General features: G+C 44.7%; 2 protein-coding genes across 3 annotated transcripts in view; both read left to right on the forward strand.

The window, feature by feature from the left end:
• Nucleotides 1-12,735, forward strand: part of Lipa (lipase A, lysosomal acid type) — a 79,009-nt gene extending 66,274 nt beyond the window's left edge. For both annotated transcript variants that reach the window (XM_055614140.1, XM_055614139.1), the window contains exons 7-10: nucleotides 3,714-3,860; nucleotides 4,564-4,635; nucleotides 9,899-9,970; nucleotides 10,748-12,735. In XM_055614140.1, coding sequence (XP_055470115.1) covers nucleotides 3,714-3,860; nucleotides 4,564-4,635; nucleotides 9,899-9,970; nucleotides 10,748-10,981 — 525 coding nt within the window. In that variant the 3' untranslated portion in view covers nucleotides 10,982-12,735. The remainder of the gene's footprint in view (nucleotides 1-3,713; nucleotides 3,861-4,563; nucleotides 4,636-9,898; nucleotides 9,971-10,747) is intronic.
• A 9,502-nt stretch (nucleotides 12,736-22,237) lies between these two features.
• Nucleotides 22,238-23,501, forward strand: Ch25h (cholesterol 25-hydroxylase). The gene has a single exon (XM_055614075.1). The coding sequence runs from the start codon at nucleotides 22,238-22,240 to the stop codon at nucleotides 23,132-23,134; it is 897 nt and encodes a 298-aa protein (XP_055470050.1). The 3' UTR covers nucleotides 23,135-23,501.
• The last annotated feature ends 274 nt before the right edge of the window (nucleotides 23,502-23,775 follow it).

A 23,775-nucleotide genomic window follows, 5' to 3' on the forward strand; every position in this document is an offset into this window, starting at 1 on the left:
CTTTACTTCCTGGTCCTTTTTAGCTACCTGTTAATTGGGTATTCTGGTGATCACTCAGACCTGCTGTCTGTTCTTAGGTGTTGATACACTGTTGGACAGAAGATTGATTTGACAGTGTGCTGGCTAGTTTTCATGTCAACATGACACAAGCTACAGACATCTGGGAAGAGAAAACCCGGACTGAGAAAATTCCCGACTCCATTGGCTTGTAGGCCAGCCTTGGGGGCGTTTTCTTAACTAGTGGTTGATTTAGGGGAGCGAAGCCCACTGAAGGGAGTGCCATCCCTAGCCAGGTGGTCCTGGTTGCTATAAGAAAGCCGACCCAAGCAAGCCCTGAGGGAGCAATCCAGGAAGCAGCACTCTGTCATGGCTTCCGCATCAGCTCCTGCCTCCAGGTTCCTGCTCAGTGTGAGTTGCTGTCCTGACTTCCTTAGATAATGTACTGTGCTAAAGAGCTATAATCTGAAACAAATTCTTTCTTCTCCAGGTTGCTTTGGCCGTGGTGGTATTTTATCACAAGTAATTAAAACCCAAATGAAGACAGACTGTCTATGGGGGGTGAGGGGGAGCAAATTTTCTGAAAGAAACTAGAATACTAGAGTGTTATACATTTAACCTAGTGCAATGTTTACATTGCAGATCAGAGAGCTGATTTTATTTCCAAGAGAGGAGAAATCCACCTTCTTGGACTAGTGGTGCACCAGAAGAAGTAGAACAAGCAGGAGTTACATGTGGTGCTGCGCTCAGTGTGAGCAGTCAGTTTTGCCGAGGTTGTTGACATTACCCAGTCATCCATTTGGAGGCCACAGCGAAGGCTGCCTGTGTCACTTCACTCATTGGTGTTTACAGTTTTCTTGCACTATTTCCCTAGCTTCTACAGGCAAATATGTTGCGTGTCTTTGGCCCTTTCTGGCTTGTAGAAGCTTTGTCTTCGTTTCTGCCTTCTTCGTCATTCGCCACATGTCCATTTTTGTGGCCAAATTTCTCCTCTTTAAAAAGATGCTTGAAGGTCCAGCCTCTATTTCACTTGATTCATCTGAAAGGACCCAATCTCCAATTAAGGACATTCTCAAATACGAACAGTTAAGACTTGACTATCTGGCTTTCAAAGTGTCATAACACAACCCGAAACATTTCCTTTATAGGTATTTGAGTTTTCCATTCTTGCTTGTCCTGTAGTTGGTGGGTGTGAGCAATAGTACAAAGGGACAGATCTGGGTTCCATATAAGGAAGAGTTGTACATGAAGATCATCCTTGGGAATGTGATGATGGTCCCGGTTGTACTTGAGCACAGGCTGAGTGACTATTGATTAGGAAGAGTGTAGACTGAGAATTGGGAAGGTGTTTTTGTTTGTTTGTTTTTGTTTTTGGGTGTTCCCTCCTCTCCTCCCAGTTCCTCCTTCCCCTCCTTCCCCCTTCCCCTCTCCCTTTCCCTCCAGAAAAGGGGAGCCCCCATCCTCCAGTATCAACCCTTCCCAGCATATCTGCATTCTCTGAGGCCAGGCAAGGCACTTCCCAGGCAGAAGTGATCCAAAAGCAGGCAGTAGAGTCCATGTTGGAAACAGCTCCCCACCCCCATCTCCACTCACCAGGTGCCCCATATGAAGACCAAGTCACCCATTGGCTATATGTGTTCAGGGGACCCAAGTCCAGACCATGCATGCTCCTTAGCTGATGTCTCAGTCTCTGTAAGCCCCCATGGGTCTGGGTTAGTTGTCTCTGTTGGTCTTCTTGTGAGGTTCCTGTCCCCTCCAAGTCTTTCCATTTTACCTCCAACACTTTCACAGGGCTCCTGGAGCTCTGTCCCATGCTTGGCTGCAAGTCCCAGCATCTGTTTCCATCCGCTCCTGGCTGGACAGTCAAGTTAGGCTCCTGTCTGCAAGCATAGCATGGAAAGCTTTTTTTTTTTTTTTTTTTTAAATAAAGAGCCAGAGAGCAAGTGAATTTGGCCTTGTGAGCCACGTGGTTTCTGTTTTTGATGACTCCTGTCTTCAGAAGCATCCAGAGATAATTCATAAATCAGTGCTGTGGCTGTGTTCCAGTAAAATGTACAAAACCACATGTGGTGTTGGGGACAGGGCAAGTGAAGAGTAATTAATTGTCTAAGAGGTTCAGAGTAATTGTTTAATGGGTACAGATGCAAGGGTTATGAAAGTGGATCACAGGCCTAATCACACAAGCGTGAAAGTGCTTGACACTGAGCTGAGCAGTTAAAAACAGTTCAGGTGATAAATCTTACATGTTTTACCATCACAAAATAATTCTTTTTTTTAAATATATATATTTATTTTTTATTAATTACACTTTATTCATTTTGTATCCCCCCATAAGCCCCTCCCTTCTCCCCTCCCAATCCCACCCTCCCTCTCCTTTCTGCATGCATGCCCCTCCCCAAGTGCACTGATAGGGGAGGTTCTCCTCTTCTTTCTGATCTTAGTCTATCAGTTCTCATCAAAAGTGGCTGCATTGTCTTCTTCTGTGGCCTGGTAAATAAGGAAATCATGAAATTTGCAGGTAAAGGTGGGACCTGGAAAGGATCATCCTGAGTGAGTTGTCCCAGAAGCAAAAAGACACACACGGTATATACTCACTCATATAGACAGACATACAACATAGGACAAACCCACTAAAATCTGTGCATCTAAAGAAACTAAGCAAGAGAGAGGACCCTAACTAAAATGTTCAATCCCCACCTGAAAGGCAAAGAGGATGGACATCAGAAGAAGAAGAAAACAGGAAACAACCTAGGAACCTGCTACAGAGGGCCTCTGAAAGCCAGAAGAAGAAAACAGGAAACAAACTAGGAACCTTACACAGAGGGCCTCTGAAAGCCTCTGCCCTGCAGACTATCAAAGCAGATGCTGAGCCTGATGGCCAACTGTTGGGCAGAGTGAATGGAATTTTATGTAAGAAGTGGGAAATAGTAAGAGCTGGAGAGGACAGGAACTCCACAAGGAGAGCAACAGAACAAGAAAATTTGAACACAGGAACTTCCCAGTGACTCATACTCCAATCAAGGACCATTCATGGAGATAACCTAGAACCCCTTCACAGATGTAGCCCATGGCAGTTCAGTGTCCAAGTGGGTTACCTAGTAATGGGAAGAGGGACTGCCTCTGACATAATCTGATTGGCCTGCAAAATAATTCTTAATAAATTGGCAATAACCTCGAAAGGTGGCTCACACCTGTAATCCAGCCTTCAGGAAACTTGGGAAGCAGAATTCCCATGAGTTTGAGGCTAGCATGGGCTATGTAACAACTATGAGGGGGCTAGCCAGGGCCACACAGCAGGACCCTGTTTTGAAACAAACATTAAACAGCCTGCAGGTGGCTGAATTTGACCCGTATTGAGGTGGAGGGAAATACACCTCCTTAGAGCCTCAGTATCTTCTCAGAAGTCACAAGAACTGTTTGGGAGCAGCCTTTCGACAAGTGGTCCTGGTCTTCTCCCTTTCTAACAGTCTGCTATATGCTTACTCAGCTCTCTGCCTCTGCCTTTTCATTTTGGGAAGTTCAGCGCGAGTCTGTAAGCACATCTGGTTTAGTCCCGGGAGGTATCTCATAGGTTTTCTGTTTGGAATGCCAGTTGGTTGCCTTGTGTTCCGGAGGCCCCCGTGGAGATGCCTGTATGTCCGCACCTCAGGAGGCATGTTGACTGGCACATCAGATTGAAATGCTGACCCATTCTCGGGTTTCTTTTTATTTTGCAGGACATGTTCGGGCACAAGCAGTTTTTGCCGCAGAATGCGATGCTGAAGTGGCTGAGCACTCACGTTTGCACCCACGTTATCATGAAGGAGCTCTGTGCAAACATCTTCTTTATTATCTGTGGCTTCAATGAGAAGAACTTAAATCTGGTACGTATGTACCATAGTTGAGACTTGAGCTCAGCTGTCAGTTATCATCTATGCATGTGCTTGTTTGTATGAGAGGTGCAGACCTGGACCCATCAGACATTAAAATCTTCCATTTAACCTGGGCGTGGTGGCACACACCTATGATCCCAGCACTCGGGTAGGCAGAGGCAGGAGGATCTCTGTGAGGCCAGCCTGGTCTACAAAGCAAGTCCAGGACAGCCAAGGCTATACAGGGAAGCCCTGTCTCAAAAAAACAAAAATCTTTCATTTAGGAAACATAAGAATTGGCTTTAGCAAATGGCACTGTCTGCTGCTGCCTCTGGGCTTACTCCTATCATCTTCCTACACAAAACTTTTTTTTCCTACACAATTTTTTTTTTGTAATATTAAAGGAAGATATGATATTTAAAGTCGCTGAAAGCTTAGGAAAATGTGAAGAAGATAAAAGGACTTGTGGCTGCAGCCTGTGCCCCCTTGCACTCAACCCCGCTGTTGTTTTTCCTTCGTAGGTACTCTGCAGATGTGGGTGTTTTTATTGGAGGTCTTTGTAGTCAAGATATGTTCTGATCTCTGGGAGACTGGTAGTCTGAAGAACCGCGTTTAGATTTGTGTTATTTTATTCTTTGAGGGAAAGCACGTATTTCTGGATATCGCCTCGCCACTATTTATTTACATCCTCTAAGTCACCATTTTTCTCTTTCAGTCTAGGGTGGATGTGTATTCAACGCACTGTCCCGCGGGAACCTCTGTGCAGAACATCCTACACTGGGGCCAGGTAAGCACGCCGAGGGTAGCGCTGGCTCCTGTGAGGTCAGTATTGGGTAAAGCTGGAACCGGCTAGGCTGTGGATCCCCAGAGCATTGCTCTGCATGCCTTTCCCTAAGAAATCCAGCAGATCAGATCTGTTTCCTTCCTACAGTCATGGGTTCTTGTCACAGAGTTGGAGCCAACTCATTATCTTCCATGCTCTGCGCTGTGTTAGCCAAGGGCTCCTCGTCTGGCGTTTATCGGGGTTAAGTTTTTCTCTCTTCTCTCCCAGACTTTATTCCTGTCTCAGATTTATATTTCCCTCTCCTATGCCCCGTTCCTTTTCCTTTTCCCTCCCTATTTTTATTGTATACCAGATTTATTTTATTTCCTGTTTGATAAAATATGATTTTGCAGAGACAGGAGCTGTCATTTCAGTAACAACCCATGTTCACAATGTGCCTGAACATCAGTGGGTAAGCCAGAGCAGTGGCAATCATGTATAATAGTGGGGGGTCACTAAATTTAAAATAGAATTTTGACCATTTTAATCACATAAACAACATATGTGGGTTCCGGAGCACTTAGAGTTCACATATAGATAAAAAGAAAAGTATCTTAAAATGGAAATAAAATTACTTTAATAATTTCATACAGATAGTAGGTACACATTTCAGGGAACAAATATCTCTACATTTGAAGTAGGAATTGTCTCTGAGTTTGCTTGGTGCCTCTTGCTGAATCATTTACAAGGGGCGCAGTTATAGGTAGAATATCTGGTGGAGAAGAGGATTGTGTTTTCTTTTCTGCTATGGCCTTACAACTTGCTTCCCCCACCCCACTTGACAATAAGGGAGGACTTATTTCCAGCTTAGAACATGATTTTGAGAATCGTCTTTTCCAACTAACCTCACCCTAAACATGGAATACTTTATTGCTTATGCTTCAAGCCAAGAGGCTCTAAAGGTGTCTTAGGTAGCAGTTTCTGAGTACTGGGCAGATACTGCTTGCATCAGAACCACTGCATTCCTCTAAGGATTATACCTTTTAATCAAGCATTCTTTGAAAGAAATAAGAGGTGGGATTGCAGAACAAACACTGACTTTTAATAATGAAGAATATGGGACTAGGAGATGGCTCAGTAGATAAAGACGCTTGCTGCCAAGCCTGATGACCTGACTTTGACCCCTAGAACCTACAAGGTTTAGGGACAGAATGTGCTCTAAGTTATCTTCTGACCTCTATATGTGCTTGTGTGTGCACGCACATACACACACATACACACACCAATTAAAACCTGTGGGTCAGGAGATGGCTCAGCAGCTTAAAGTGCTGGCTGTGTGAGTCAGGCAACCCCTAGAACTCCCATAAAGGTAGGAGAGGCCCAACTTCACAGAGTTGTCCTCTGAGCTTCACAAGTATACGCTCCGCTCCCTTCATCCTGTTCACACAATAACAATAAATAAAAACTAAGGAAAAAATAAAAGCAGACTCCTGTGCACACAGAGATTCCAGTTCATTTGGGCTGGAGAGTCTGAACTTTGGGTTTTTATTTTTTGCATTTTCATTGAGATGTAAGTTGTACAACTTGATACGTTTTGGCATAACCTGTAATGCCGTTGCCTCAGGTGTGATAGGCAACACCCGCCACCTCCAAAATTCTCCTCATGTTCCTGGGCAGTGACTTTCCCCAGCAACAACCGACCTGCTTTCTGCCACTATATTTTACTTTGCCTTTTCTAGAGTTTGTGTGAAGAGAGGCATAAAATAATAATGTATTTGTCTGGCTGGGTTTTTTTTTTTTTCAACATAATTAGTCTGAGATGATCCCTATCGCGTCTATTGGTAGTTCAGTCCTTTTCATAATTTACAAGGATCTGCGTTTTTAAAAAGTCTGCCATCAGCTTCTTTCACTAGCTTGGTGTGTAAGTCACTGCATGCCTAAGAACATCCTCTCTATCCTCGGAGCCTTGTCTGTGGAAGTGTGGTATTGGTTCCTGGCTAAGGTGGATGGCCCTCTCGAAAGCTTCTCTGTAAGGAGCAACCTTTGAGGTTATTGTGTTGTCAGGAAAGCGAAATGTCAGGTGACAGTTTGCTCTGGCTTAGAACAGGGCTCCCCAGAATGCGAGCTGTCTATGCCGTGATCGCAGAACTCATGTACCACTTAAAGGATGCTTTTGACCTTGGAAAGCACTCATATTTGCAGATGCCTTTCTCTCAGGCCCTTGCTACTCTCAAGTATGTTTTTGTTTATGATCATTTGTTTTCTTCAAACGTTCTTATGCTAAAATTCCCCCAACACATGTAAACATTTTACCTCTCTATTTGGACACATCCTTAAAAAGGCCCCATTTCTAGCACCTCGGAAAATCAGTGAGTTTCCAAAGATGTCTGCTGGCTGGCTGAGGCACACTGAAGGCAGATAGTGAGCTTCACATTCACTTAATGGCCACCAGCAGCCCATGTGTGGATGCCAGGTCCTTCGGCAAAGCAGAAGTAACTACTCAGCCAGTTGAGACCGTGGCTGCCCCAGGACCATGATAGGTCATCTGTGCAGAAGAGTCTTACTTCGTTCTCAGTGTCCCCGGCCCCCACTGAGCACTGAATTTGAGTGACAGCAGCTGAACTGGCTGTGCTCCAAGTATCTGCCCTGATTCCAGCCCCTTTTATCTGCGCCTTTAAGCAGCTGGTCAGGGTCAAAGACTGCAGGCTGAGGGCCATAGCATTGCTCTCCAGCCAAGTTTGTGACCTTGCGGTTTCAGTATTTCCAAATCCACAGCTTACTGGAGAGTTCCCTTTGCCCTTCTGCTCAATGTGATATTGTCACTCTGTCAAGACAGGAGTTTCTGTGTACAGCCATATCCTAGTGTGTTTTGTTTTGTTTTTGCTGTTGTTGTTGTTTCTTTCCCTCTCCTGCTGGGCTCTTGCAATGGCCTTGATACTTGGGGTTAGATGGCCTCAGGAAATAATGCTGATGCTCAGCTTTTTTCCTCCCTCTTTTCTTTTTATTCAGTCCAGGCCCCCCAACCCCCATCCATGGGATGCCACCCATGCAGGCTAGGTCTTCCATCTTCCTGGAAGAACTCTCATAGACACAGATGTGCCGAGAGATGTCTCTTAGTTAATTCCAAATATACTTAAATTGGCAATTAGGTTTAAATGTAGCATCCTGAAAGCTGAATCTGACAAACTTATCATCAGGTCCCCTAGCCAAATCTATTCCTGTCCACCCCCTCCTCCCCCAGCCCTGCCCATAGCCTGGGTACTTGTTCCTTTTTTAAGAGTCCTCACCTGGCTTTACAATGTTAGCCACCACCACTGGGGACACAGATGAAAACAGATTCCTGGACCTATCCCACATCTATCCAGGATCTGAATTCTGGAGGTGTGTTCTTAGGATCTGCATATTAATAAGGACCTCAAATCATTCTGATGCTATCCACTGTTTGAAATGTGCTGTTTTTTTTTTTTTTTTTTTTTTTTTAATGTACATTTGATTAACTGTTTACAAACAACACTGAAGGGCTGGAGAGATGGCTCAGTGGTTAGGAGCATTGGTTGCTCTTTCAGAGGTCCTGAGTTCAGTGCCCAGCACTGACATGGTGGCTCACAACCATCTGTACTATGATCTGCCGCCCTCTTATGGCATGTAGGTGTACATGCAGTCAGAGCACTCATATACACAAAATAATAAATAAATCTTTAAAAAAAAATAGCGCTGATAGCTTGAAGTCCTAAGTGACACTGAGCACACACCAAGCTCAGGCTGAGTTACAAGCTGTTTCCTCCTTACCTGGTACTTTATACACACGTAAGGTCTGTGAGAAAGTGATAAACTGATGTCTGCTTACCATGGTGGTACAGGTTGCACTGGGGCATTGTCACTGGTGATTAGAGGTAGAAATGGATACACACCCTGTAGCTGTAAGTCTCTGTTTTGCTCAGTATTTCACAAGTATTTAACGCTTGTCATCTGTAATGGCAAAAATTGATGCTAAACATGTTTATCATGGCAACACTTTGTAATGTCTCTCACACAGACCTTATCCTATCAAACAGAAATGTGTTATGTAGTTAATGAGAACTGAAATTTCACACCCATATTTTTTTTTCTGACGAAGATTGCCTGGCTTTGCTTTGTTACGCTCTTTCTTTTTCTTAGCCAGGTCCCATCAAGTGGCCAAAGTGAACAAATTTCCACTTCTTTTGGCTTGCTAATTTTAGATATAATTCAGTTAAATTTGGATGTGTAGAGGAACTACCATCTTGTACTGTTTGAAATTTTGTAAGTAAGTGAACTTTTGTGGGTAACTTCATAGTTTACTTTTGAAGAGCATACATTTGGATTTCATGCACATTATCATTTCATAATGGCAGTGTAACTAATTAACAAAAATCATTAAACTATCAACAAGTGGGGCTGGGAAGTTGGTTCAGTCGATTCAGTTCCCATACAAGTATGGGAATCTAAGTCTGATGTCTGACACTCATGAACAAACAACCAAAAACCCATGATGTGAGGTATATGCCTTTAATCCCAATGCTAGGGATGGGGAGACAGGAACAAAATCCCTGGGGCTCACTCACCAGCTAGTCTAGCCCATCAGTGATGTTCAGGCTTAGAGAGACCCTGTGTCAAAAGCGAGATGGAGAGAGACTGATGAAGATACCCCAAACCAACCTCTGGCCTCTACACATATACAAGCAAATGAATGTGTGCACATGTATACTCTCACAAAATCTAAACAATTAATGCATGTTGATAAGTAGGATAAACAAAAAGCATAGCCATACCTTTGTACAGTCGAGCATCTCTTAAGGAGAGGCAGGTGTACATTTTGGGTAATGTGTGGCTAACTGATTTTATTGTTGTTTGAGCATCATAGAGCACACTGAGTGCAAACTGTGATAGTTACAATGTCACTTGGTTAGTTACAATGTGACACAGCCTTATTTGCTCAGAGTCCAAAAAGTCAGTACTCATGACAATCTCCAAGTAAAATTGCTAACTCTAGTGGAAAACATCCACGCAGAAAAAGTTCACCTCATTGGGGTCACTCTTCTGGTCATAGCTGTTTTTCCCACCAGTCAGTCAGGAATTCAGTCCTGTGGTAAAGGAAATCATAGCACTGTTTTAATTTTACTTTAGGTAATTATTTGGAAATGATAAATAGACCTGTGTTGGGATATAACTTGACTTCTGACGACCTGATTGGCTCTAGCAACCTCTGATATCATCTCAAACTTCAGTGCCTGCTAACTTTTTTCCCTCCAAATTTTATTATTTTTAGCTTATTAAACACCACCAGTTTCAAGCTTTTGACTGGGGAAGCAGTGACAAGAATCATTTTCATTACAACCAGGTAAAACTTTCAATTAAAACGGGCTTTGAAAACTCACCAAAGAAGCCAGCCTTGGCTTTCAGAACTCATTTGGGCTCAGCTGCTGGGGGAATATTCTTGGTAGAATTGCCTAGGCAGGGTATGTTCCCTCAGCCCACACAGACCTTTCCAGATCTCTCAGTGGTGGTATGGTCCAGATCTCCTGTCCGTATCCTTTCTGGCTGTAGATAAGGGGTCACTGGGATTCAGTAGGATCATAAGCATGCTTTTCAGAACCGAGGAACCCCTAGGGTGTTTCCAGTTTGCTAGAGGTGAGATCCCTGACATATTACATGGCTTACGCCTTTTCTTCTCTGTGCAAATATTATTTCCAGTTTTCGAGCACTGAGTTCCCTAAAGTATGAGAACCTTCCTCTCTGCTTTTCTTCATTCTTGAGATATGGAGGATGTGTGTGGCTTCTCTTGCATTCAGAGGACCTGAAGGAGGACCTGATCTCCCAGGCCTCCCTGCTCTGCCTTGACCTCTGGGGAAAACTGACACTGGAGATTAAGTGGTCCCCACAGTGCAGCAAAAGAAAGCATGTCCACAGCTCCAATTCTCCTTGTAATGACTACCTGAAAAACATAATGAGAAAAACACGTTTCTTTTTGTTTTGGTTTTTTTTTTTTTTTTTTTTTGTTTCACATCAGACTTACTAGACATTTGTTTTTCAGTAGAGAGTGCATTCATTACAATTTAAAAAAAAATGATAACAAGAACAGTTGCAAAAGCTTTTCATGATTTTTTTTTTCTTGTAGAGCAGTCCTCCCACGTACAGCATGAAAGACATGACTGTGCCCACTGCTTTGTGGAGTGGAGGCCAGGACTGGCTGGCAGACACCAGTGACATCAATATCTTACTGACTGAGATCCCCAACTTGATCTACCACAAGCACATTCCCGACTGGAACCATCTGGATTTTCTCTGGGGTTTGGATGCCCCCTGGAGGTTGTACGACGAAATAATCAGTCTAATGAGAAAATACCAGTGAATGCCAAACACCCTCCAGTAGGGGGAAAAAGATATTTGCTTAATTTCTGTAAATACTTGTGTTTTCCTTCGCCTAGATCTTTTATATTTTTTTATATGCACGAAAATGATGACTTTGAAGATGCCCATTGCCCTCTGATTAGTGAGAAGCATGATTCCTGTCTTATGCCTAATTGTGACTAACGAACAGCTAACAAACCGGCCTCACAATCCATGATGCCTTTCTAAGTGTTTAGAAAGTATGAGTGACACGTGAAAAAAAAAATCATTTTGTTTACTTTTTACAATTGTTTTTGGTGTACACGCGTGCTGTACTTATACATGGGTATGTGTGTGCTGGCCAGACCTGCCTTGTGTGGCGGTAAAGGCTAGTATCAAGATGTCTTCCTCAGTCACCGTCCACCTTATGTTTTGGGACAGGGTCTCTCACTGAACTTGGAGCTCACCATTTCAGCTAGTCTGGCTGTCCTGTGAGCCTCTAGGATCTGCCTGTCTCTACCCTCCCCCTCACCAATGCTGGGGTTACAGGCACATGATGCCCCACCCAGCATTTTCACACTGACTCTAGGGACAGGAACTCAGGTTCCCATACTTGTGTATTGAGCATTTTCCCCATGGAACCGTCTTTTTAACCCCTTGGCAATTTAAAAGCCTCTCGACAGCCTTTTCATCCCCACCCAACACATGTGAACACATAACAGGACGCGTCAAGCTATCGTTCAGTAACAAAAATAAATGTCAAAGACTTGAGCACACTGTGAAAGGGTCTTGTTGTGAGCTTGACACGGCAGTGCAAACCTGCAAATCCAGGTACTTGTGAAACTGAAGCAGGAAGGCTGCTGCTAGATTTAGGGCTTATCGGCAGAGTGACATTTTGTCTCAAGAAAACCAAAGACAAAGGAGACAAACAAACAAAAGAACAGAAAACAAACAAAACACCCCAAAGTACTCAGTTTTCATCTCTTTTCCTTAGAGGGCTTTCTAGCTCAGTGTTCCTGTGTATGCCTATCCAAACAACATTTTTCATGTTATTTTCTTTTTAAAGCACTAGCTATCTAGTCAAATCCAGTGTTATCCTGTGTTACCCTAGCTTCTCCAGGAATAAATTTTCTCTCTTCCATTTTATAAGACCTCAATAACAAACGTTTAGCAAAAATATTTAGATTTTCCAGGCTAAGCCTCCAAGCTCCCCCAAAGCCTAGATTCTTGAAAAGCAGTTTGCACTGATTAAAAAGGAAAAAAAAAATCTTTTGTAAATACCTTGGAGATTGATTCAATAAGCTGCATTTGCTCTCTGTGTGTTGTCGGATCGCCTGTCTGTTCTGTGGGCCACCGGGTCGCTTTCTGTGAAGACAGGTTCCGTGGGAGGACAGACGCCTAGTTTCCCAGAAGTGAACGTGGCTGCAATGATAGTGCCTGTGCCAAAGCTGGCTGCCCTGTGGCAAGCGTTCTGATTCAGTTTTCACACAAATGGACCTTCAGAGTTCAGCTCAGGAGTTCAGCTTTGAGAACCAGGGTCATGCACACCGCGTTTCAGTGGTTCTGCCGCGTGTAGGAAGCCCATGCTCGTCTGTCTTGCTTGTACGATGTCTCTGGTGTCAGCTGGGCAGTTGATAAGTCTTCTGACCTTGTCACTTTAGATGCAGCAATATGACTTGATATTGGCTCATACGTGGAGGCAGAAGGATACAACTTTGTAACATTTTAAAGGTTCGTAATTAACTTTTCAATAAAGCTCAGCCTCACAGGCCTGAATGATTGTATGGTGGCATTTGCTTTTTAATGGGTAGCCTATATTTCTTCTTTTGGCAGGACACAGGATTTTTCTCTCTCTGCTCTCACCCCCACCCCTGGAAACCTCACTTACACGGTCCATGAGCAATTTGAAGGAACAGAAAGGGATCCAGAGCTGGGGCTGGTCGCATTGTCCATGTTAGTTAGTGAGCCTCTGAGTTCAGACCAGGCGATGATGAAGCCCTTTTCCAGGCAGTGGTTAGTTGCTGGCAGAACCTTGGACTATCTGTCACTTCCTTCCTTGAACAAATGAGGCAAATAAGGCCGACAGAGACAGTTCATGCCTTATGACTCCAAAAAAAAAAAAAAAACCACACCAGTGGGCCCAAACTTCTGTACGGGGTACATACCACTGCTCATCCTTGCATGATTAGAGTCCAACAGAGCCTTCATTATAGTGACGATATGTGGACTGACACAATGCGTAGGTACGTGCTTTCGTTCAGATCAATGAAGTGAGAAAAAGTAGGTAGGCCCAAGGACTGGCACAACCTCCTCCATGTGGTTTCTCCTGGCACCCTCAGAAAGGCCTGAAGCACTGAAAGCCTTCATAGGGGTCACCCTTCTCTCTGGGTACAGGACCCCTGGGACCCCTGCTTTCTCATTTGATCAAGGCAAACTGGCTTTGCCAAAGGAGCACAGAGCTGAAGAAAGGGGCGCCAAGCTGGAATTCCTAGCTGTCATTTCCCCCAGGAAGTGTGGCGAGCAGGCTGGACAGTGCCGAGAGTGACTTGTTACTCCAGCCTCAGTGGCTGTTAGAGGGCCTCCTCAGTGTCCTCAGGAGCGTGTGGAGAGCCCCGTTCCCCCTGGTTCACGGCGGGTGCCCACACAGCGGTGCTTCCCACTGTGAATTCTTTTTCTGTCTTCCTTTCAGGCTTTGCCCTGGGAACTTTTCCGTAGGGAAGTGGGCGGATGAGTCTCCAGGTGCAGAAAGCACACAGCTGCGCCTGCCACACTGGCTTTCACCTGTTCTCTTCCATTTGTGGTCTCCTGTCCTGGATGCAGAGCCCCTCCCCAGCCCCCATCCAGGGCAAGGGATCAGTTTTCCATACTCTAGGCACTCCACTCTTGAACTGCGTTTCCATCCTTCTTTGTGGTCACACTAACTTAGTTTATCTCAGTATCTGTGAGTTGCGACTCCTGCAGGAGAAGCCCTCTGACAGTTTGGGGGTGGGTCTCCCTGGGGTCTTTTCAGCTGGCTTTAGCAAGTCCTGTGTTGAGCAGAATGTGAAGATCTCCACACGCCTGCAGCCTATAGAGTGGTAAAGTAAATATTCGGCCTCTTTGGGATTCTTGCCCTGAAGCCATTTGGCTGAGGTCAAGTGTCTTTTCACCTGTCTACTTGAGGTCCTTCTCTAAGGTGTATTTTTCTGAGGAAATAAATGAAGAATGGAGAGAGAAAGGGGAGGAAAAAAAATCAGTTTTCTTTTATTACAATGGAGAATGAAGGAGGGAAAAATATTACTGTTTTCATCACAATGGGGAATGAAGAAGGGGGAGAATCTTGTCATCACAATGGAAAATGGAGGAGGGGAGAAATCACTGTTTTCAACCCCACAAGAGGGCGCTCTTCACTTTGCTTGTAAAACTTGCCAGCCACCATACCCCACACTTGGTTTGGTTTTGTTTTGAGACTCTCACTATCCCCAGGCTGGCCTGGGATTTGCAGTCCTCCTGCCTCTCTTTCTGAATGCTGTGTCACCAAACCCAGCTCCCACAACAGCTTTTAAAGAAAGCTTTCTCCAGGGCTTCCTCTTCAGAACTTTCCAAAATCTTCATGGTAATGGGTGGGGCTGCGGCTGTGGTAATTTCGATCCAGGATAATGACTAGTTTTTAATATAATGAATAGCATCTGAAAATGTTCTTAAGGAATGGCTGTCCACCCAAATAAACGCTGGGTGTGGGCAGTGGGTGGACAGGAAGCAGAGAAGGCTTTAACTGCAGATGCGCATGACTGCACATGCTGGAGAGGATGTGGAGAAAGGGGAGCCCTTCTCTACTGCTGGTGGGAGCACAAACTTGTACAGCCGTTTTGGAAATCAATCTGGTGAGCCCTTAGAAAATTGGGAACAGCTCTACCTCCAGACCCAGCTAACCACTCCTGGGCATATATCTGAAAGATGCTCCACCATACAAGAAGGATATTTTGCTCAGCTATGTTCAGAGTGCCTTTATTCATAATAGCCAGAAGCTAGAAACAACCTAGATGTCCCTCAACTGAAGAATGGATAAAGAAACTGTGGTACATCTACATAATGGAATACTATTCCGCTATTAAAAACAAGGAAATCATGGAAATTTGCAGGTAAATGGATGGATCTGGAAAAGATCATCCTGAGTGAGGTAACCCAGACTCAGAAAGACTCGTATAATATATACTCATTTATAAGCAGATATTAGCCATACAATACAGTATGTGGATAACCATACTACAATCCACAGACTAAAGAAGCTAAATAACAAGGAGGACCCAAGGGAGGATGCTTAATTCTTATTCAGAAGGGCAAATAGAAGAGACACCATAAGTGATTGAAGAGAGGGAACAGAGTGGGAGCCTTCTATAGATGTGCTTTGGAAAAACCCCACCTAGCAGGGGATCAAAGTAGATGCTGAGACAGCCAAACTTTGGGCAGAGTGCAGGGAGTCTTATGGAAAAGTAGGGGCATAGAAAGACCTGGAGAGGACAGGCACTCCATAAGAAGCCCAACAGAGCCGACAAATCTGGGCCCGGGGTCGGGGGCCTGCAGAGACTGATGCATCAACCAAGGACCATGCATGCAGAAGACCCCGACCTTTGTTCAGGTGTAGAAGACAGGCAGCTCAGTCTCCATGTAGGTCACCTCGTAAGGGGAACAGGGGCTGCCTTTGACATGAACTTGGTTGCCTGCTCTTTGATCACTCCCCCTGGGTGAGGTGGACTTGCCAGGCCCCAGAGAAAGAGGGTGCATGTAGTCCTAAAGAGATATATAGTCTAGGGTAAAGGAGGAGCCTCCCTCTTCTTGAGGACTAGGGGACAGGGATAGGGGGAAGAGAGAGGATGGGAACAGGAGGAGACAAGGGAAGGGTCTGTGATTAAGATGTAAAATGAATAAATTAAAAACGTATTAAATAAAAAAAGAAGTGTCAAGGTTTATTGATTTCATTGTCAAATAACGAAAATTATTTTGCGTTTGTGACCAATAAAGATGTTGATTCAATAATTAAGACATTTAAACGAACAGTAACTTGATGTTTAGTCATTTTAAAGAATGCTTTGTGTTGTGCCTGAGTGTTTTGCTTGGATGAACGTAAGAGTTCAGTGCTTGAGGTGTCCAGGAGAGGGCGTCGGATACTGTGCAGCTGGAGTTGCAGGCAGTAGCAAGTTGTGACGTGAGTGCAGGAGTCTCTGAGTCCTGTGTGAACAGGAGTCCTCTTCAAGAGCAGCCATCTCTCTAGCCCCTAGCACTTATTCTCTAATATACTGAGAGATTTTAAGACCAGAAGACCTTCAGTCATCATTCAACAGTATTTGTTACATTGTGTTTGGTGCAGATTTCAAGTCCAATTCCAAACTAGCCAAGTGAAACCTTTTGTGGCAGTTACATTATAAAAAGGCACTTTTCATGTTTTAAAGTATATGTTCTGGGGTTTTAAAGCCTACTCCCAAAGCTTTGATCACTGTGGCAACTTATTTGATGGGGGAGAAGTAGGGGGCTGGTGACATTTGCTTTCTTTATAGGCATGGCATGCCTTTTTGATTAGGAACAACTCTCTGCTTCAGAGAGGCCAGTGATAGTTCCAACAGTACAGACAGTACTGACTTATACACCACATGATAGACGGAAACTGTGTGCATCCCTGTCTGGGTTAGAAGGCATGTCGAGGGAGGTCTGGGGGTGTGCAGGGAGAGCTAACATCCATCAGATTCTTCACTAGCATTTCGCACTATTGTTTATCAAGCTAGTTAATGGCCCCTGAATCTTTTGAAAAATCACTACCCCCCCCCAAAAAAAAAAAAAGCAGCTGCAATGTTCTATTTGAGAGTAACCCTTGCTAAGAACTGAGGCTGAATTTAACTTTTGGTTCAGTTGTAATTTACTCTTTAGCTCTAGTTGTTATGGACATATCTGAGACTGAATCTTTCATCCTTCATCTCTGAAATGTGAGGTCTTAGTGTGATCTTTGAAGTCCTTTCATCTCTTTCATCTCTTTGGGTTTTGCTGCTGACCTCTGATTTGGAAGAAGAGCTGTTTCAGTCAGGTAGGTGTCCAAATCATCCCACTTCGAGGAAAAAAAAAAAACCCACCAAACTCATTTTAGAAGAGAGTATACAGTTAGAAACAGATTTTGCTAGCCACATGCTTTATTGGTGGGGCCTGCCCAAAGACTTTTGGTTAGTTGGTACCGAACAGCTTTGAGACTGAGTTAATTGCGTTTGGACTCTGAGATAACTACAGGGGCAAGGATTATTGACTTTGAAGGCTGTCAGAGGAATCAGGCCAGGATGAAAATGGTGAAGAGGAAGTCTTAATGAAATGGAAAAGTGCAAAACATAGTGTGGCCAAAGTTCTGATGTCATGTGAAATCAAGTGGGCAAATGTCCCTGAATATCAGATCCAAACTGCATCTACTGCTGTTCACATTAAATTCAGAAAAATTAATAAATGGATAAATCCAGAAACCTATGTTTATCTTCAAATTTGAATTGATATCTTCTAAAATGAATGTGTAGTATCTTTTGGACATTTTTTTTACATTCAGGATACTATGTTTAGGATGGGAAGGAGTTGGAGGTTAGTGATAAAATGAATGCAGGTTCCGCTGTAGTTCACATGAAGATAGGAGAGTAATAGGAGAGAGGGTAAATGAGAGAGAAGAGTGAACAACACAGAGAAGAGGGACTGTGCACAAGAGAGACAAAGAGTCAGACACAGAGAGAGGAGAAACAGAGAGACAAAGAGAGACACACACACAGAGATTTGGCTTCATGGAAATAAATTCTAGGATCCTTATGGTAAAGATTCACTTAGAAAGTATAACGTTTTTGAGCCTGAAGAAAGTCCATGAGGCACAGGCTTGGCAAATTAGAGAAGACTCTTCATTTCAACTAATGCCATACATGACTTAACTTTGTTCTGGTTCATTAAATTCTGTTTAGTCACCTGGTATATTGTACCTGCTTCTTTGGCATCAGGCTGGGGAGCCTTTAACCAAGGAATTCCTTGAGATGGTTGCATCTCTGTTTTGGACACAATACTTGTCCCTTGAGCATCACATGCAGGGAGTGCAGGAGGACAGCTGTTCTTCAGCATGCATTGAGGGGCAGGGGCAAGGGGACAGGGCATCCTGAAGGCCTGGCTTTACAGGGTTTGATGCCATATGCATGGGGAGACCAATAAGGGCAGAATCGCTGAAATAGGATGAACGTGAGTTGGTTTGGGTTGGAAGCACAAAGTCTTGGCAGCACAGACAATAGTTAAATACAAATCAAGCAATACCACCCTTTTGTAGTATGGAAGCAGACCCAACACATCCAGGCATGAAAATGAGAGCAGAGGCAAAGAACAGTGTGTGCCTGCGGGAAACCTGGGTAAGGTTGGTGAGCATGACAGATTTGGAACTGCAGTATCATGAGTTCTGATGGTCCCTTTGAAGTCCTGAATGGCCCGAATTGAAGAAGTTGTTTTTCCTTTTTCCTTCTTTCTTTTCTTTTCTTTTCTTTTCTTTTCTTTTCTTTTCTTTTCTTTTCTTTTCTTTTCTTTTCTTTTCTTCTTTTCCCCTTTAAATGAACTGACCTCAAACCTTCCTCTCTTCGCTGGGATGTGCCATCAAGGGAAGGACCACATTTATCAGGGAGGAGAAGGAAGAAAGTTCCTAAGTTGCCCTAGAAGTGAGGGTGGAAACAGCTGGGCTTGTAAGAGGAGTTAAGGAGTCTGTTATCTCCTAATTGGAAAAAACAAAACAAAACAAAACAAAACAAAACAAAACAAAAACATTAATAGTGAGGCCAGACCCGTCCCTTCCTACTCCCCCTCCCAGCTGTTTTGCTACTGTTAGCCACCAGAGAGGCTCATAGCTACTTCTTAATTCTGTCTCATCAATGGCAGCTATACCAACAGAACCTAGTTAGGTTCCCCTAACACACTGGAGCTTTTTCTTATTCCTTTTTGTTTTCTTTTTTCCTTCCTTCCTTCCTTCCTTCCTTCCTTCCTTCCTTCCTTCCTTCCTTTCTTCCTTCCTTCCTTCCTTTTCTTTTTTCCTTCCTTTTCTTTCTTTTTTATTTTTTGAAGATTTTAATTAGTTTATAGTTTTTAAAAAGTATTAACATGCAAGGCATTAGATATCATTGTGCTGTTTTCTAACAAAGGATATTTAAGTACATTCTCTTTTCCTCTCATCTCCCCCATTTCTTTATCTCCCTTGAATCTGCCTTGCAACCTTCCCCAGTCTCTTTTCTGGTTTTAAATCACATATGTCCTTTTGGCCTCTACACCCTCCTCAGCAGCTCTTTTTTACCCTCTTCTGGGCCCCTTTCTAAGGTTTGAGGCTTTACTTCCATTTCTGTACATACACCATACATTACAAAGTAGGATCCATATAGGAGGGAAAACGTGGTTGTCATCTACTGACTTTGTGTCACCTTTTTTAATGTTATACTTTCCAGGTCTATCCATACTCCTGCGGTTTCCATAATTTAAGTTTTCTTTACTGCTAAGTCAAATTCCATCATGTACATATATTCATGGCATTTTTGTCACTCATGCTGATGGGCATCCAGGTTTCATTTCTTTGCTACTGTGAATAAGGCAGCAATGGCCATGGATGGACAGGAATCTGTGGAAGTGTTAGAAAAATACTACATCTTCCTAGTGAGAAATCACTCCATACACGTAGAAATGAAGGAAGAACTTTTATAGCACCCGTCTGGCTGAGCTAGCCCCCTAGCAAGAGTCAGCCTCCAAGAGAAGATTTTGTTGGCTTCTAAATGCTTAGACATATACATTTTACATACACCGTCATCCTTAAATCTCTTTCAGGTTTGGCCTCAGTTTACACTTTGAACAATTTAAACAGAGGCAGGAGACTGCAGGTCTGGCTGTTGAGACAGATAGGAGATTTGCACAGCAAAGGTATTAAATATTGTCAGAATTATTTTAAGCATGCCAGTATTATTCAAATAGGTGGTATCAAGCTTCATCTGCGCACCTGAGAGAATTATGATTTTTCTTGATAAGCGTATAGAGGACTTAATGGCAGACCGAAGCTTAATGGTGGTGTGTCCCTCCACCACCCACCACAAGCTGTCCTTTAGAGACAGGTCTGTCTTTGAAATGGGAATCAGAGCTTAATGGCTGGTCATAACTCAGCCAGCTTTACCCTTTGTCGTGGGAGCAGCTGGTCAGTGGTGGTGAGTGAAGGCTTATAGTCTGGCATCCTAAGCCTTCCTTATCTCCAGAAGGTCTGGTTAGCAGGCTACTTATCTTGGGGGGTATTTTGAAGGCAGCTCTCCTTTAGCTAAATTCCGCTTGAGTGACTCAAGGTTTCCTACACAAATCCTTTGTAACAGCGGTTCTATCACATTGTGTTTCCTTTACATCAGTTACATCGGTGAGAAATGGAGTCCCTGAGTATATGGCCAGGAGTGCATAGCTGGGCTATATGGTTGTTTTGTTTTGAGATGACTCCACACTGATTTCCATAATGACTGTAATAGGCCATATAAAATTATTTTTCATTTGATTTATTTATTTATTTTTTTTTTTTGAGGCTGCTATATGGTCAAAAAGCTACAGTTTAGGGGCCTTGGAGAATGACTGAAGAATGTGTGACTTTTTCTGTCAGTGGTAATTCAGGAATACCTACTAATGGAAGTCTGAATTATGAACTTACTAGCGTGTGTACGCCATATATATTTTTTCTTTATTATATATTTCTATATTATTTCTTTATTATTTTATTCTTTATTATGTCAAGCTCATTTATTGTTCTGTATTTTTACAATGTGTTTGTTCCTTATAATATATCCTTTTATCTTTTCTTTTTCTAAATAGTCTTACTTGAATTTAAGTTCACACATCTTAGCTGTTAGCTGTGAAGTACAAAGCTAAAATGCTATGTCTTCTTTCCTTTGTCTGTGTGTGCTAAGCCCTGAGATTGAAAGCTGTGAACCACAGTAATGGGAACAGTGCCTCCTTTCCCAGCAGGCTCTTGAGGAATGTGAACTCACAAGAAACACTCTGAGCTGGTGCCTGGCAGGGAGTGGGGCAGGGGTTAACAACCCTCTTTTTTCCAGGGCTTACTGCAGGCTTTTAGGGTCGCTATCGCTGTTCCCTTTGGAAAATAACAAGAAAACACAAACTTGCATAAGACTGTGTCGGCTTCCAGCAGAGAAGGGCTGCCTTAAGGACGCAAATAACAAAAAGGAGACCGTGGGGGAATGGCCCTTGGTTTACTCTGGGGTCTCTTGTGCCACGTGTCAGCCACCTGGGGCAAAAGGAGGGGCTGATTTCTGTTCTGGGTTTCCTGCAGACTCTCACAGGACATAGTACTGACCTCCTGTGCTCAGTTCCTGGCCTCACAGTTCCAGTGTCGAGAGGGTGTTCAGAAGTTGAACAGTAGGGAGAAAAAGAGAACTGATAAGAAGTCGGAGCCTAAAGGAGCCCTAAGGAAACGGCAGGGGAGATGGGATTTCTCGCGCCATCACTCCTGCCTCCCGATCACCCCTTCCAGGGCTCTGAGATGCTTTGGCCCAGTCGAGTGACTGTTGGTGGGCGTTGAGCCCAGCATCCTCCATCCTCCACCCCAGAGCGAAGGCTGGCAGTCTCTCCGGACTGCCCTCTTGCAGGACCTGGTTCCTGCTCAGGGCCCTGCGGCTTCAAGGGTCGCGGAGGGCAGTCTCCGCCAACCGCCCGCGAGCCTGGCTGCTCCTTTCCCGAGCCTTAGCGGAGGACGCCGGGTTCCCTCCGGGTTTCGTCCGTGAGGAAGTCGATCCAGGCTGTGGGGTGAGATGCGCCCATCCGAAGATCTGCAAGATGTAGAATGTGCGCAGTCACAAACGGGCATTTTACAACTCAGGGAATTCTGCTCTGGTTGCGAAACGGCACTTCCTGACGGCGAGGAGCACATTGATAGAGGTGATGGCGGGTGAACTGTGCCAAGGCAGATTCTCTCACTCAGGAGTCAACAGTGTGTCAGCTGAAGAGTGGGGTAACAAATCTTCACGCCTGGGCTTTACCTGCCGCTGCATGCAGTAAGAGGCGATATATTCGATGCAGCTGTGAACCAGGACAGAGAGAGAGAGAGAGAGAGAGAGAGAGAGAGAGAGAGAGAGCAACCAAACGCACAATTCGGGTTATTTAAGCGAGATTCTGCAGTTGGGATGGGAGGGAGGGAAGGCTGACATCACCGGGGGCGGGGCCGCGGTCCAAAGTTAAAGTCGGCAGCATGACTGGGGAGACGGCAAGTTTGGGGCACAGCGTCGCCATGGGCTGCCACAACGTTTCGGAGCTCCGGGACCTGGGCTGTTCCAGCCAGCTGCTTCTGCAGCCGCTCTGGGACACCATGAGGAGCAGGGAGGCGTTCGCTCGCTCACCCCTTTTCCCCGTCATCTTCTCGATGGTCACCTACGTGGGCTTCTGCCTGCCGTTCGTGGTGCTGGACCTGCTGTGCCCCTGGGTGCCCATCCTGCGACGCTACAAGATCCACCCCGACTTCTCGCCGTCGGCGAGGCAGCTGCTGCCCTGCCTGGGGCTGACCCTCTCCCAGCACCTGGTGGTGGTGTTCCCGGTGACGCTGCTGCACTGGGCGCGCAGCCCCGCGCTCCTGCCGCGGGAGGCCCCCGAGCTCTTCCAGCTGCTGAGCCACGTCCTCATCTGCTTGCTGCTCTTCGACGCCGAGGTCTTCGCGTGGCACCGGCTGCAGCATAAGGTGCCCTGGCTGTATCGCACCTTTCACAAGGTGCATCACCAGAACGCGTCCTCCTTCGCGCTGGCCACGCAGTACATGAGCGTCTGGGAGCTGCTTTCCCTGACCTTCTTCGACGTGCTGAACGTCGTGGTGCTTCAGTGTCACCCACTCACCGTCCTCGTCTTTCACGTGGTCAACATCTGGCTGTCGGTGGAGGATCACTCAGGCTACGACTTTCCGTGGTCCACGCACAGACTCGTGCCCTTTGGCTGGTACGGGGGCGTGGCTCACCACGACCTGCACCACTCTCAGTTTAACTGCAACTTTGCTCCTTACTTCACACACTGGGACAAAATGCTGGGGACCCTGCGGTCCGCGCCCCTGCCAGCGCGCTCCTGTGCCTGTGGTGGGCGCTACCTGGACTCCGGAGAGCTGTGCCCTTCACACTTGAACCAGGAGAAGAAACAGACTTGAGTTGTTTTTTTCAGAAGTTAGTAAGTTTTTAAACATTGAACACTACTATAAAATCGAGTGTGTTTCTGCAATATGACAAAAATAATTTATATAATGTTTGTATATCAATTTAATTGTAGTCTTGGTGTCAAATTTCAACTCACTCCAGTGTCATTGACTTCTGGACACAGGTTAGACATTCAGCATGGTGTACTTGAATCGTTATGATATCTAGAAAAAATTGTTTATAGAACCAAGACTTTCCTACGTATGAATTTGCACTGGAACTGGGCTAAACACACATGTTGATGAAAGACCTGATTTCTGACTCTTTAAATAAGCAAACCTGTTCCTGCTGGGCAGTGACCAAGGTTATAGTATATTTTTTCTATGTGTTGAATGAAGTGATATATTTATATTGACAGAATTTTTATTTGCATTTTAAAAATAAAAAGCACATGTGCTAAACAAACGCTGGCTCCTGCTGGACCTGATAGATAAAAGCTAAAAAGGAGGGGGGAGGGGTCTGGGCTGCCTAGAATTCTTTGAAGCATCTCTCAGTTCTGCCATGGGAAGAGGAATCTGGTGTGTGTGGGGGAGGGTGAAGGAAGGGAAGGGTATAGGGAAGAAGGCTGACTGACTTTGGTTCAGAATGCCTTTGG

The sequence above is a fragment of the Psammomys obesus genome, unplaced genomic scaffold (genome assembly GCF_907164565.1).
Source record: "Psammomys obesus unplaced genomic scaffold, mPsaObe1.curated_primary_1811, whole genome shotgun sequence".
NCBI classification, from domain to species: domain Eukaryota; kingdom Metazoa; phylum Chordata; class Mammalia; order Rodentia; family Muridae; genus Psammomys; species Psammomys obesus.

Excerpts from the sequence above, each read along its gene's own strand:
- Ch25h (XM_055614075.1), top strand. The coding sequence starts at position 22,238 with ATGGGCTGCCACAACGTTTCGGAGCTCCGGGACCTGGGCTGTTCCAGC.